This window comes from Limanda limanda, chromosome 1 (genome assembly GCF_963576545.1).
Source record: "Limanda limanda chromosome 1, fLimLim1.1, whole genome shotgun sequence".
In the NCBI taxonomy this organism is placed as follows: Eukaryota; Metazoa; Chordata; class Actinopteri; order Pleuronectiformes; family Pleuronectidae; genus Limanda; species Limanda limanda.
In genome coordinates, this window is record NC_083636.1 from 2408887 (window position 1) to 2421495 (window position 12609).

The 12609-nt window shown below is 45.7% G+C and overlaps 1 protein-coding gene across 1 annotated transcript in view; it reads left to right on the plus strand.

Moving 5' to 3' along the window:
- The window catches only part of shroom3 (shroom family member 3), a 37118-nt gene extending 27950 nt beyond the window's left edge, over window positions 1-9168 (plus strand). The window contains exons 18-26 of the mRNA XM_061077583.1: window positions 234-292; window positions 2017-2108; window positions 2479-3250; window positions 3318-3516; window positions 4472-4617; window positions 5489-5579; window positions 5784-5949; window positions 6038-6159; window positions 7924-9168. Coding sequence (XP_060933566.1) covers window positions 234-292; window positions 2017-2108; window positions 2479-3250; window positions 3318-3516; window positions 4472-4617; window positions 5489-5579; window positions 5784-5949; window positions 6038-6159; window positions 7924-8304 — 2028 coding nt within the window. The 3' untranslated portion in view covers window positions 8305-9168. The remainder of the gene's footprint in view (window positions 1-233; window positions 293-2016; window positions 2109-2478; window positions 3251-3317; window positions 3517-4471; window positions 4618-5488; window positions 5580-5783; window positions 5950-6037; window positions 6160-7923) is intronic.
- Window positions 9169-12609: the final 3441 nt, after the last annotated feature.

Sequence of the window (12609 nt, forward strand, 5' to 3'; positions counted from 1 at the left end):
ATCTATTTTAGTGGTTTCCTAAAAATGTCCATTTAAACCAAATGACCTTTGACTTAACTCTAAGGAAATTTAAGGAGACAAAGGTGCACATGAAATTACTCTTTATATCATATTATATATATTATATTTGAAAATCATTATTAATAATATTAATACTATTACTATCAATATGACTCCATAAACAGATAACTCAAATGTTGTTGCTGTAACAGAAGTATGTTTGTGTGTTTCAGGACGTCCCTGCAGGCGACGCCAGGATGTTCGGTGTGTTCCTCTCTCAGCCTGTGGACAGGTAATCATGTGACCAAACAGCTGATCGTCACCTGAGAGCAGGGTTTACATCCTGGGTTTAAAATGAGAGGGGGGGGGCAGCAGGTGGAAGGAGGGAAGGAAGCAGAGGAAGAGAAGGAAGAAGGAAATGAAGAAGGAAGTGAAACAAGAAAAGCAAGAAAAAGAAGAGAAGGGATCCTGAAATTTAGAAATTAGGGAAGACGACGGTAAAGGAGGAGAAAAAGGGAAGAATGGATGGATGAGGGAAGAGAGGAAGGAGGGAGATGAGGTGAAAGAACAAGAGATGATGGATTGAGTTAGAAGTGAGGAAGAGTTTTCTCCAAATGGTTTTAAATGAAACTCCAGGCAAGGGGAGGAAGGGAGGAGTGGTTGGTACGAAGGGAGGAGAAGAGGGAGGACGAGGCAGTTTGAGGTGAGAAGTGATGGAAGGAGTGAGGGGGAGGAAGATAAGAAATGAGACCAAGGAGTGAAGAGGTTGGATCGAAGGAGATAAAAAGATTAGAGGAGGGAGGAAGGGAGGAGTGACGAAGAGGAGGAGATACTGAGGAATTTAAGGAAGACAGAAAAATAAACAAAATACCAAAATCGGCCCACAGAGGTTTATGTTTGTTCTGAAGATGTGAAGGTCAAAGGTCACTGCAGGAATTCTGCCTGTTTACACTGATGCTCTGAATGAAACCACCGCTGGTTCCTGATCACAGAACTGCACTAAACCTGTCTCCTTGCACTGTGGACCTGTACAACACTCCGCTCCATATACACTTACTTCACATCATATGTGATATGTGTTCATATAAACCATATTGATATTATATATAATTTTATACAATAATATTGTCTTTTGCCCACTCTGTCTACATATTCTTACACTCATAGTATATTATATTACCTATTGTATAGTCAAATACTTATATTTATACCTCTACTATATATCATATATTATATCATACTCTCTGTATATTCTTTGTATATATAAGTCTATATACACATATTTATACATGTTTACATGTTATTATTATTATTATTATTATTATATTTACTATTATTATTATATATATACTGTTGCTGCCATTATTACTATAAACTGCTATTATATTGGTATAATTACTATCATATATAAATATATATTTATGTTATATTATATACTATATATACTGTACTATTTTTATATACTGTCTAGTAATAACATTACCATCATATCATCAGTACTATTACCATCATCTTGCCACTGCACCTTATCTACCTATTTATCTTGTGTTTCTGTTTTTATTCTTTCTACCTCAATATTTTTTATTTTATTCTATTGTATTTTTATTGTATTCAAATATACCGGCTGCTATGACGACTTAATTTCCCTTCGGGGATGAATAAAGTAATCTATCTATCTATCTATCTATCTATCTATCTATCTATCTATCTATCTATCTATCTATCTATCTATCTATCTATCTATCTATCTATCTATCTATCTATCTATCTATCTAACTATCTAACTATCTATCCATCTATCCATCTATCCATCTATCCATCCATCCATCCATCCATCCATCCATCCATCCATCCATCCATCCATCCATCCATCCATCCATCCATCCATCCATCTATCCATCTTTAAGAATCAAACGCTGGTTTACAAACCGCTCGGAGCAGCAGAAGTAAACAACGAATCTAACACCGAACATATCGACTCATCCACAGCTCTCTGTTTCTTCTGGTTTCTTCCAGACCTGCAGACCTCCAGGATCCAGAGGGTCTCGTCTGTCCTCAACCATCTCAGGACAGTCTGAAGACCATCCAGCCTGCAGCTCCTCCTCCAGGTCCATCCCCTTTAAATGTCTCTCAGTAGAGATCAGACCAAAGTCCAAAAGTCTCCAATGGTCAAGATCATCGATGTTGAAAATGTTGAAAAATGTCTTTCATAAAGCTCAGGAGAGATCTTCATCAAAGTTTATCGGAATCTTCTCTGAGCTTCACCGCATCCGTCCACCAAGTTTAGTTTTAATATGTACAATAGTTTCTGCAGAATCTTGCTTAATAATAACAAAAACGCTCACAAACCAATGAACGGGGGTGAAAACATAACCTCCAGAACTAGATTCACGGCCTCGTAGATTAATCCAATCGTTCTATGGAAAATGATAATTCTTGAATTTCTCTGTCTGACTCTTCTTTGTGTTCTGATCGTAGACCCAGGCTCCTCCCCCTCCTACACTCCTGTCACCCATAGGGAGCGCCAGAGGACCACAGAGCGCCAGCGAGCGCACAGCACCTCCACCCTGGCTGCCTCCGTCGGCCTGCCCTGCCCCTTCTCCTCCCCGGGGGCGCCGGAGGGAGGAGGCACCGAGTGGCAACCCAACGAGGGGCGGAGCCTGGCCCACCTGGACGCCATCACCTACCCAGACATCCCACTAACCAGCATCGGCACCAGTGATGGCGCTGTGGGAGCCGACATCAACACGACTGGACTTGATGAAACCCGTCTGACGGACAGACAGACAAGACGCCGTCTGAGTGACTTCAGCATTTTAGAGGAGACGGAGAAGGAGGCGTCCAGAGGGAGGGCGCAGAGCTTAGAGATGATCGGTGGACGTTCCTCAGAAACCACCAACCATGTTTCACCGGTGAGGACAACCCCCCTGTCCCCACCCTCAGCCCCAGCCGACAGGAAGTCTCCTTCCCCGACATTCTATCCGTCCATGCGCCACCTGTCCTCCCTGAGAATCTCAGAGTCCCGCCTCCTGAGCCCAGTCGGGCCGCCGCCCCCCCCGGTAGAATCCTCCAGAGGCCGATCGCAGGACGACTTTGACGAGGTCTTCCTCCAAAACCCTGCGCCTCCCTCCCCTCCTCCACCAATCAGAGAGACGAGCCTCGTGGAGGACTTCCCGCCTCCTCCCCCCCCGGTCGAGTTGGAGCACGAAGAAGCTGAACTCAGGTCTGTGACTTTATATTCATCTGAAATGTAAATATCTACATGAACCTTTTGTGATCTGATCAGTTCTTCTTCCTCGTCTCTTCCTCGAATCCAGTTCTAATTCAGAACTTCCCAGCAGGAAGTCGTCCCCCCCTCCCCCCTCCAGTGTCTTCCCTCCACCTGTGCTGTCCACCATCACTCCCGTCAACACACACACCACCACCCAGCTCAGCCTCGGTCTGGAGTACCAGCCGCTGCCCGAGAGGGAGAAGACACCAGAGGAGCTGCGAGTGGAGGCGCTGGCCCAGAAGCTGGTTGGTCCCTAACTCTACATTTGTTCCCTAACTAGGGTTGCAAAATTCCGGGAATATGCAAATTCCATGGGAATTAATGGGAATTAACCGGAATTAACCGTAATAAACTGGAAATGTTGTGGGTAATTTATACTAACTGTATTTACCTTGTCATATACAGACATAAATATAAACATTTTGTTGTGTCATAGGCTGATTTGAGCCCTGAGGAAACTTTGGGCACTTGACTATATGCTTCTGCATCGTTGTGTCATTCTTAACATAGGTCTTTGCACAGTATTTGCAAATGTACACAGCCTTTCCTTCTACATTGGATGAGGTGAAATGTCTCCACACATGAGAGAGTGCACGTGGCATTGTTCTGTAGAATAAGATGAGAAAAAAGTTTGTAAAAAAACACTAATGCAATGCCAGAGATATAAATAGTTAGCCAAACAATTGGAATCGTCTGTAGAAGTATTTTACAATTGATGGATAAATGAATGGAAATAGTCTGGATGAACAGATGAACAATCCTCAATCAGCATGCTAATATATTTTCCCAGTAATATCATGGAAACTTACCTGACTAGTCCTTCACTCTACAGCAGGCCTCAATAGCCCTGCTGTAGAGTGAAGGATGCTGGGAGTTATCTGTGCATGTGATGGAAGAATGCACAGTGGAGGGTTGAAACTCAACGTTCCATACATCTTTAAAATAGAGTTTTGACTGATGTTTTTATTGCTCAGCGTTTAATTTGCTATTTTTTTTTTTTTTTTCAAAATTCCCAATATTTCCGAGCTTAACTTCCCGTGGAAAGTTTCCTGAAATTTTCCGGAAATTTACCGGAAACTTTCCGTCCCTTTGCAACCCTACCCCTAACCCAAGTAACCTCTCTACTTTTGTCCCCTAATCCTAGAACCGTCTCTACCTTTGTCCTCTTAGATTCAACTCTTCCATTTTCCCTGTGCCCAGGTGTTGCAGGACAGCTCTCTGGCGCCCCTCCTGGACTCGTGGGGAGCTAAATCCACGGTTGAGCTACTGAAGGAGATTTTTCCAAACAGCAGAACAGCTGATAAATCCCATTGGCTGCACAGAGGCAGCTGTCAGATGGATGAAGGGTAATTCTAAATCAAACATTTACATTCTTGTGTCAGCTGACGTCCTTTATCTGCGAGGAAACAACAAACCTCTGCTGACTCGGCACGTTGCGGCTTTTAAAGTCAGCGATATCTGAACTGTGTTTGGGTTCGTGGGTGAACATCGTGTTCGGGGAAGGAATGTTTCCTCCGGAGAGAAGACATCAGTCATCCACTGAAGATTTCAAGAGAATCTTTCCATTAGAAATGTTCAGCCAAGTTTCACTTTGATCCCAGTGAAACTTGTGCAGCTCTTTGTTGTGTTCATGTGAAACTTGTGTTTCCTTGTTTCCAGAACAAATCAATCTAATGTTATTTAGCTTCTCTGCACTGGAGGCAGGTTAGAAGGTGAAAGTGTGATTTCCTGTTGACAGGATGTTGTTGACATCATCAGTCAGGACGAACCAGATCAACATGTTGTTCTAAAAGAAGCTGCTGCAGTTTCAGCTCAGAAAACAAACTGTTTCCAAATGTCCTTCCCTGTTGCCGTAGTGGTCGGATGTTCATTACTTATTACTTTGTTCATTTTGGTCACTTGTCAGATTTGAATGTCGACAGGTATTAACAGTTGAACTACACTGCCACCTGGTGGCTAGAGTGGATACTACAGAGTACAATATTAAAAAGAGAATATTTGAACAAATATGAACAAATATTACAATGTACAGATGAACATGACAACAGGAACTCGTACCGGCTTGTTTGAGATCTTCTGTTGTGCTGATGAGTCTCTGAGGTCCAGTCTCGTTTGTTTATGAAAAATACAAAATTAAAGAAGAACGAGTAACTGATCGGGAAGAAATGACAGAAATATATTTTAAACTAAACATTATAGATTGTGTTGTTTCCTCAGGATCCAAGATGGCCTCTTTGGTTCCGCTCCGAGCTCAGAGATGGAAGGAGACACAGAGACCGAAGAGGACAAAGACGTCAACACTAGAAAGGTAAAAAGAAAATCTTTTATTACTCTTCACTTTACTGAATTGAAGTTGCTCCAAATGTTAACGAGTTCGTCCCCCATCGTCCCTCAGACACGTTTTAATACAATCAGTTGTGTAGTTTCTGCCTCAAACTGCTAACGAAAGCTGAGGAGAACATATCGACCTTGACCAGTGAAACTCCTGAGACTCTCCCTCTCTGTCCACTAGGTGGAGCTGTGTGAGGCTCTGAGGAGCAGCGTGGACGCTCTGCGGCAGGAGAAGGAGGCGCTGAGCGAGGAGCAGAAGCATCACCAGGAGCTGGGGGCGAGCGTGGAGGCGTTGGTGCAGGAACGCCTCAAAACCAATGAGAGGGACAAGTACAGCATGTTCATCGGTACAGCATCACACCGTCACCAATCACACACCAGCTCCCATGATGCATTGCTGCTAGAGACCGGCATGTTGACGTGTTGTGTTTGCAGGAGATCTGGAGAAAATCGTGAACCTGCTGCTGTCGCTGTGCAGTCGACTGTCGAGGATCGACCGGGCGCTGCTCGCTCTGCAGAGGGAGGAGCTAACGCAGGAGGACGCAGCGGAGGAGCAGGTGAGACAGGACGTCCCTCACCCGTCTGTCATACACGACTTCACCCGTCTGTCATACACGACTTCACCCGTCTGTCATACACGACTTCACCCGTCTGTCATACACGACTTCACCCGTCTGTCATACACGACTTCACCCGTCTGTCATACACGACTTCACCCGTCTGTCATACACGACTTCACCCGTCTGTCATACACGACTTCACCTGTCTGTCGTACTTGACTTTACCCGTCTGTCATACACGACTTTACCCGTCTGTCATACAAGACTTTACCCGTCTGTCATACAAGACTTCACCCGTCTGTCATACACGACTTCACCCGTCTGTCATACACGACTTTACCTGTCTGTCATACATGACTTCACCCGTCTGTCATACACGACTTCACCCGTCTGTTATACACAACTTCACCTGTCTGTCATACACGACTTCACCCGTCTGTCATACACGACTTCACCCGTCTGTCATACACGACTTCACCCGTCTGTCATACACGACTTCACCCGTCTGTCATACACGACTTCACCTGTCTGTCATACACGACTTCACTCGTCTGTCATACACGACTTCACCCGTCTGTCATACACGACTTCACCCGTCTGTCATACACGACTTCACCCGTCTGTCATACACGACTTCACCCGTCTGTCATACACGACTTCACCCGTCTGTCATACACGACTTCACCTGTCTGTCATACACGACTTCACTCGTCTGTCATACACGACTTCACCCGTCTGTCATACACGACTTCACCCGTCTGTCATACACGACTTCACCCGTCTGTCATACACGACTTCACCCGTCTGTCATACACGACTTCACCCGTCTGTCATACACGACTTCACCCGTCTGTCATACACGACTTCACCCGTCTGTCATACACGACTTCACCCGTCTGTCATACACGACTTCACCCGTCTGTCATACACGACTTCACCCGTCTGTCATACACGACTTCACCCGTCTGTCATACACGACTTCACTCGTCTGTCATACACGACTTCACCCGTCTGTCATACACGACTTCACCCGTCTGTCATACACGACTTCACCCGTCTGTCATACACGACTTCACCCGTCTGTCATACACGACTTCACCCGTCTGTCATACACGACTTCACCCGTCTGTCATACACGACTTCACCTGTCTGTCATACACGACTTCACTCGTCTGTCATACACGACTTCACCCGTCTGTCATACACGACTTCACCCGTCTGTCATACACGACTTCACCCGTCTGTCATACACGACTTCACCCGTCTGTCATACACGACTTCACCCGTCTGTCATACACGACTTCACCCGTCTGTCATACACGACTTCACCCGTCTGTCATACACGACTTCACCCGTCTGTCATACATCAGATCCCCTGAGCTCCATCTCTTGTGAAACCGTTTGTCTACTCGGTAGCGACACCCAGTGGCCAGATGGAGTTTTTTATCTGAGAACACGATGTGTCAAAAATACTTCAAGGGTGTTTCTTCAAATTTCACATTAACGTTCACTGGGACTCAAAGATGAACGGATTCGATTTTGGTCAAAGGTCAGGACGACCTTATGGGAGTCTGAAACTGTTCTGGTTGGTGGAACAACAAATTATAAACTAATCATTCCAGTTCTTATCTTAGTTTCAACATTTTGATTAACTGTGGTGAAAAGTTAAGTTGTAATTGGGATGTAAACAACAGTTTCAAAGTATAAGCACTTGTTTATTGTGAATAAACTGTTGACACTTCTTCTCCTCCTCTCCGTCAGGATTCCCTCCATCACAAACGCTCTCTGCTCCTCCGTCAGACCGAAGACGCCTGGGAGCTGAAGGAGAACCTGGACCGGCGGCAGCGGGTCGTCCACGCCATCCTGTCCGGCTACCTCACCGAGCCGCAGCTCCGGGACTACCGCAGCTTCGTCAGCACCACACCCTCGCTTCTGATTCGCCGACGGCACCTGGAGGACCTCATCCGCCAGGAGGAGGAGCAGCTGACGCGGCTGGCCGAGAGTTTGCCGGTGGAGGAGGCGGAGGCTCGCGGCTGGTCGAGGGCCTCTCCGTTCTTACTGCCGCCCTGTTCCTCTTTGTTTCCACCGCTGCTGCCAGGCCCCGCCCACTCCGTCAGGCCCACCACGGTGACCTCACTGTGACATCACGACGATGCCACTGCTGCAGGTGGCGGTGGAGAACAGGAAATGATGTAGAGACGATGGGTTCCTTAAAAACTGTGAAGGTGTCTCATGAAGGAAAAAACCTGATGCAGGTTCTGTTCACACTGAAGAAACTCTGCAGGATTTAAACGTGAAGAAGAAAAGACGCTAACGAGCCTCGTCACTATTCAGCTTAACCTTTGTTCACCTCAGCATCGGCCGGGACTCAAACTGCTGTTTTCAGACGTGACATTTTTTTAGAGTTCACGTCTGAAAACGGCTTCTTTATCCTCAGAAAGGTTCATTCGAAGAAAGGTCATCGTCAAAAGGAAAATTCTAGAGTTACAGCTGAAAATCTTATGATCAAAACACACGAGTCTGTAAACTCTCAGAATAAAAATCCTTTCTGATCCTTTCAGCAGATAAATCACAAACATTTTCAGAGTTGAATCACTCAGAGCTCGTAAATCTCAGCGTGGAAGTAACGACTCTTAAAAGAGTGGATGAACCTGCAGGTTAGAAAGAAACCAGCAGGAATCCTAGAAATGCTTCCGTCTGTGGAATTGTCCTGAAACGCTGGTGGGCGTGGCCTCGCTCACGGATCCGAACTCGTCACCGCAGCTCGTTGCACTTTCAGCTGTTCGACTGGTTTACGATGAATTTACACCGAACCAGAAACTCTCATTCCTCCTCCAACTGTTTCCTCTATTCAAACACTTGATGTCCCAACTTGTGTCAACTTTGACCTGTTAAATATTATTAAATATCTAAATAATGAATTTAAAATAAATATTTCTCTTCATAACGACACAATCACTTTGTGACATCAAGTGTTTCTTTTCTCTTCTATATTCTTCTTCTCGTTTCTCGTTCATTTTAAAGTTTCTCACTGTGGTTCATCAATAAAGCATCAGTCACATGTTCTTCACATGTAGCAGAAGCCATTTTACTGCCCCCCCCCCCCCCCCTCCCGGACTCCAAATGGCACAAAGAGCTTCTGTTCTACAGGGTCAATATTTATTGTGTAATTAAAATCTGCAGCGACGTGTAAATCTTAAATACAGACGTTTTTTTAATCCTTTGAGCACCTTTTTAAATACGCCACAAACATTACAGCTCACGTTCTGCCTTCTGTCGTCGTCACTGATTTCACTGTTTGTTTCATTGTTTCCACGAACAGAGAATCAGAGACATTTCTTGGTTTTATCGTTGAATCAAATTCAATGTTTGCTTTGAAAGAAAAAGGGCGATTGGAAAACTGCTCCTGGTTTTTTGCAAAATAAAAGTATTTCGTAAACGACTTCAGACTCTTTATGGCACACACACACACACACACACACACACACACACACACACACACACACACAAACACACACACACATTCTCCACCTCATACACTTGCTTAAATCTGGTAATTTCTCCACTAGGGGGCAGTCTCTCATTGAGCATTGTCAAACTGTGATGAACCATCTTGTTCAGGAGAATAAAGAATGAAAGTGTTTCCAGCATAGACATATATAAGGCTAGATGCCTCGGCCAATGGAGTCGAACGTCACCACATGGCAGCCATCTTGCTGAGGGCGGCTCGCTCACCCATAACATTGTGCGGTGCGTACTTTTTAAAATAACCATAACTTGCTCAATTTTCAACCGATTTTTAAACTGTTTGGTTTGTTATAAACGTCAGAGATGTAGTTATGACACTGCATAAATTATTAAATTGTTTAGAAAGATAACATAATTATTCATAAGTATGCAGTGTTTGACGTTTATAACAAACCAAACAGTTTAAAAATCAGTTGAAAATTGAGCAAGTAACCCTAACCCAGAGAAGATTCAGTGAGGACCACACCCTTCACCTTCATGTCCTCTGATTGGACAGAGTCAGGAGCGTCACGCTGAAGAGCAGAACATATTCTCCATCTTGTCTTAGGTTCGAAGCTGGAACAGGGCTTACCTGCAAACATCTGCTCACATCTGCTCACATCTGCTCACACCTGCTCTCATCTGCTCACACCTGCTAACATCTGCTCACATCTGCTTTCATCTGCTCACACCTGCTAACATCTGCTCACACCTGTTCACACCTACTAACATCTGCTCACATCTCCTCACACCTGCTCACACCTGCTCACACCTGCTTTCATCTGCTCACACCTGCTCACACCTGCTTTCATTTGCTCACATCTGCTCACATCTGCTCACATCTGCTCACACCTGCTCACACCTGCTCACACCTGCTCGCACCTGCTCACATCTGCTCACACCTGATCACATCTGCTCACATCTGCTCACACCTGTTCACACCTGCTCACACCTGCTAACATCTTCTCACATCTGCTCACACCTGCTCACACCTGCTCACACCTGCTAACATCTGCTCACACCTGATCACATCTGCTCACATCTGCTCACACCTGCTCACATCTGCTCACACCTGATCACACCTGATCACACATGATCACATCTGCTAACATCTGCTCACACCTGATCACACATGATCACACCTGCTCACACCTGCTCACACCTGCTCACACCTGCTCACATCTGCTCACATCTGCTCACATCTGCTCACACCTGCTACCATCTGCTCACACCTGCTTTCATCTGCTGACATCTGCTCACACCTGCTAACATCTGCTCACATCTGCTCACACCTGCTAACATCTGCTCACACCTGATCACACCTGCTAACATCTGCTCACACCTGCTAACACCTGTTCACATCTGCTCACATCTGCTCACATCTGCTCACACCTGCTCACACCTGCTAACATCTGCTCACATCTGCTCACATCTGCTCACATCTGCTCACATCTGCTCACACCTGCTCACACCTGCTAACATCTGCTCACACCTGCATTCATCTTCTCACATCTGCTCACACCTGCTCACACCTGCTTTCATCTGCTCACACCTGCTAACATCTGCTGACACCTGATCACATCTGCTCACATCTGCTCACATCTGCTCACACCTGCTCACACCTGCTAACATCTGCTCACACCTGCTCACATCTGCTCACACCTGATCACACCTGCTAACATCTGCTCACACCTGCTAACATCTGCTCACACCTGCTAACATCTGCTAACATCTGCTCACACCTGCTAACATCTGCTCACATCTGCTCACACCTGCTCACACCTGCTAACACCTGATCACATCTGCTCACACCTGCTCACACCTGCTAACATCTGCTCACACCCGCTCACACCTGCTAACATCTGCTCACACCTGCTCACATGTGCTCACATCTGCTCACACCTGCTCACACCTGCTAACACCTGATCACACCTGCTCACACCTGCTACCATCTGCTAACATCTGCTCACATCTGCTCACACCGCTCACACCTGCTAACACCTGATCACACCTGCTCACACCTGCTAACATCTGCTAACATCTGCTCACACCTGCTAACACCTGCTCACACCTGCTAACATCTGCTTTCATATGCTCACACCTGCTCACACCTGTTTACACCTGCAAACATCTGCTCACACCTGTTCTCACACCTGCTAACATCTGCTCACACCTGCTAACATCTGCTCACACCTGCTCAACCTGTTCTCACAACTGCTCACATCTACTCACACCTGCTCACACCTGCTCACATCTGCTCACACCTGCTAACATCTGCTCACATCTGCTCACACCTGCTCACACCTGTTCTCACACCTGCTCACATCTGCTCACACCTGCTTTCATCTGCTCACATCTGCTCACACCTGTTCTCACACCTGCTCACACCTGCTAACATCTGCTCACATCTGCTCACACCTGTTCTCACACCTGCTCACACCTGCTCACACATGCTCACACCTGTTCTCACACCGGTTCTCACACCTGCTCACACCTGCTCACACCTGTTCTACATGAAAACCACTCGATCGCCCCCTGGTGGCTGTTTTCAGGTTGTCCATCCGGTGCTTGTGAACAAGATATCTCAATCTCTGAATGATTTCAGTGGTCAAAGGTCAAAGTCACTTCTATGAGTCGTCTGAAATCTATGAAAAATTCGAATTTCATCATAATTTGTTATTATTATATGTTTATTGCTGTATATTGTTATTATATCATTAAACTGAACATTTGGTTTCTGTAACAAAAGAATAAAATCAAAAGTCTCCACGTCACTCAAACATCCGGGTCACGTGGAGGAATGCAGCAGGTGGGGCGGGGGTTAAATACCTGAGGTGGGCGGAGCTTCATTCCTGAGTGACAGAACCGACCTTTGGAACGCACACTCTCACACTCTCACGCAGACAGACACACACAGTGAGAGCCGCACACAGACACACA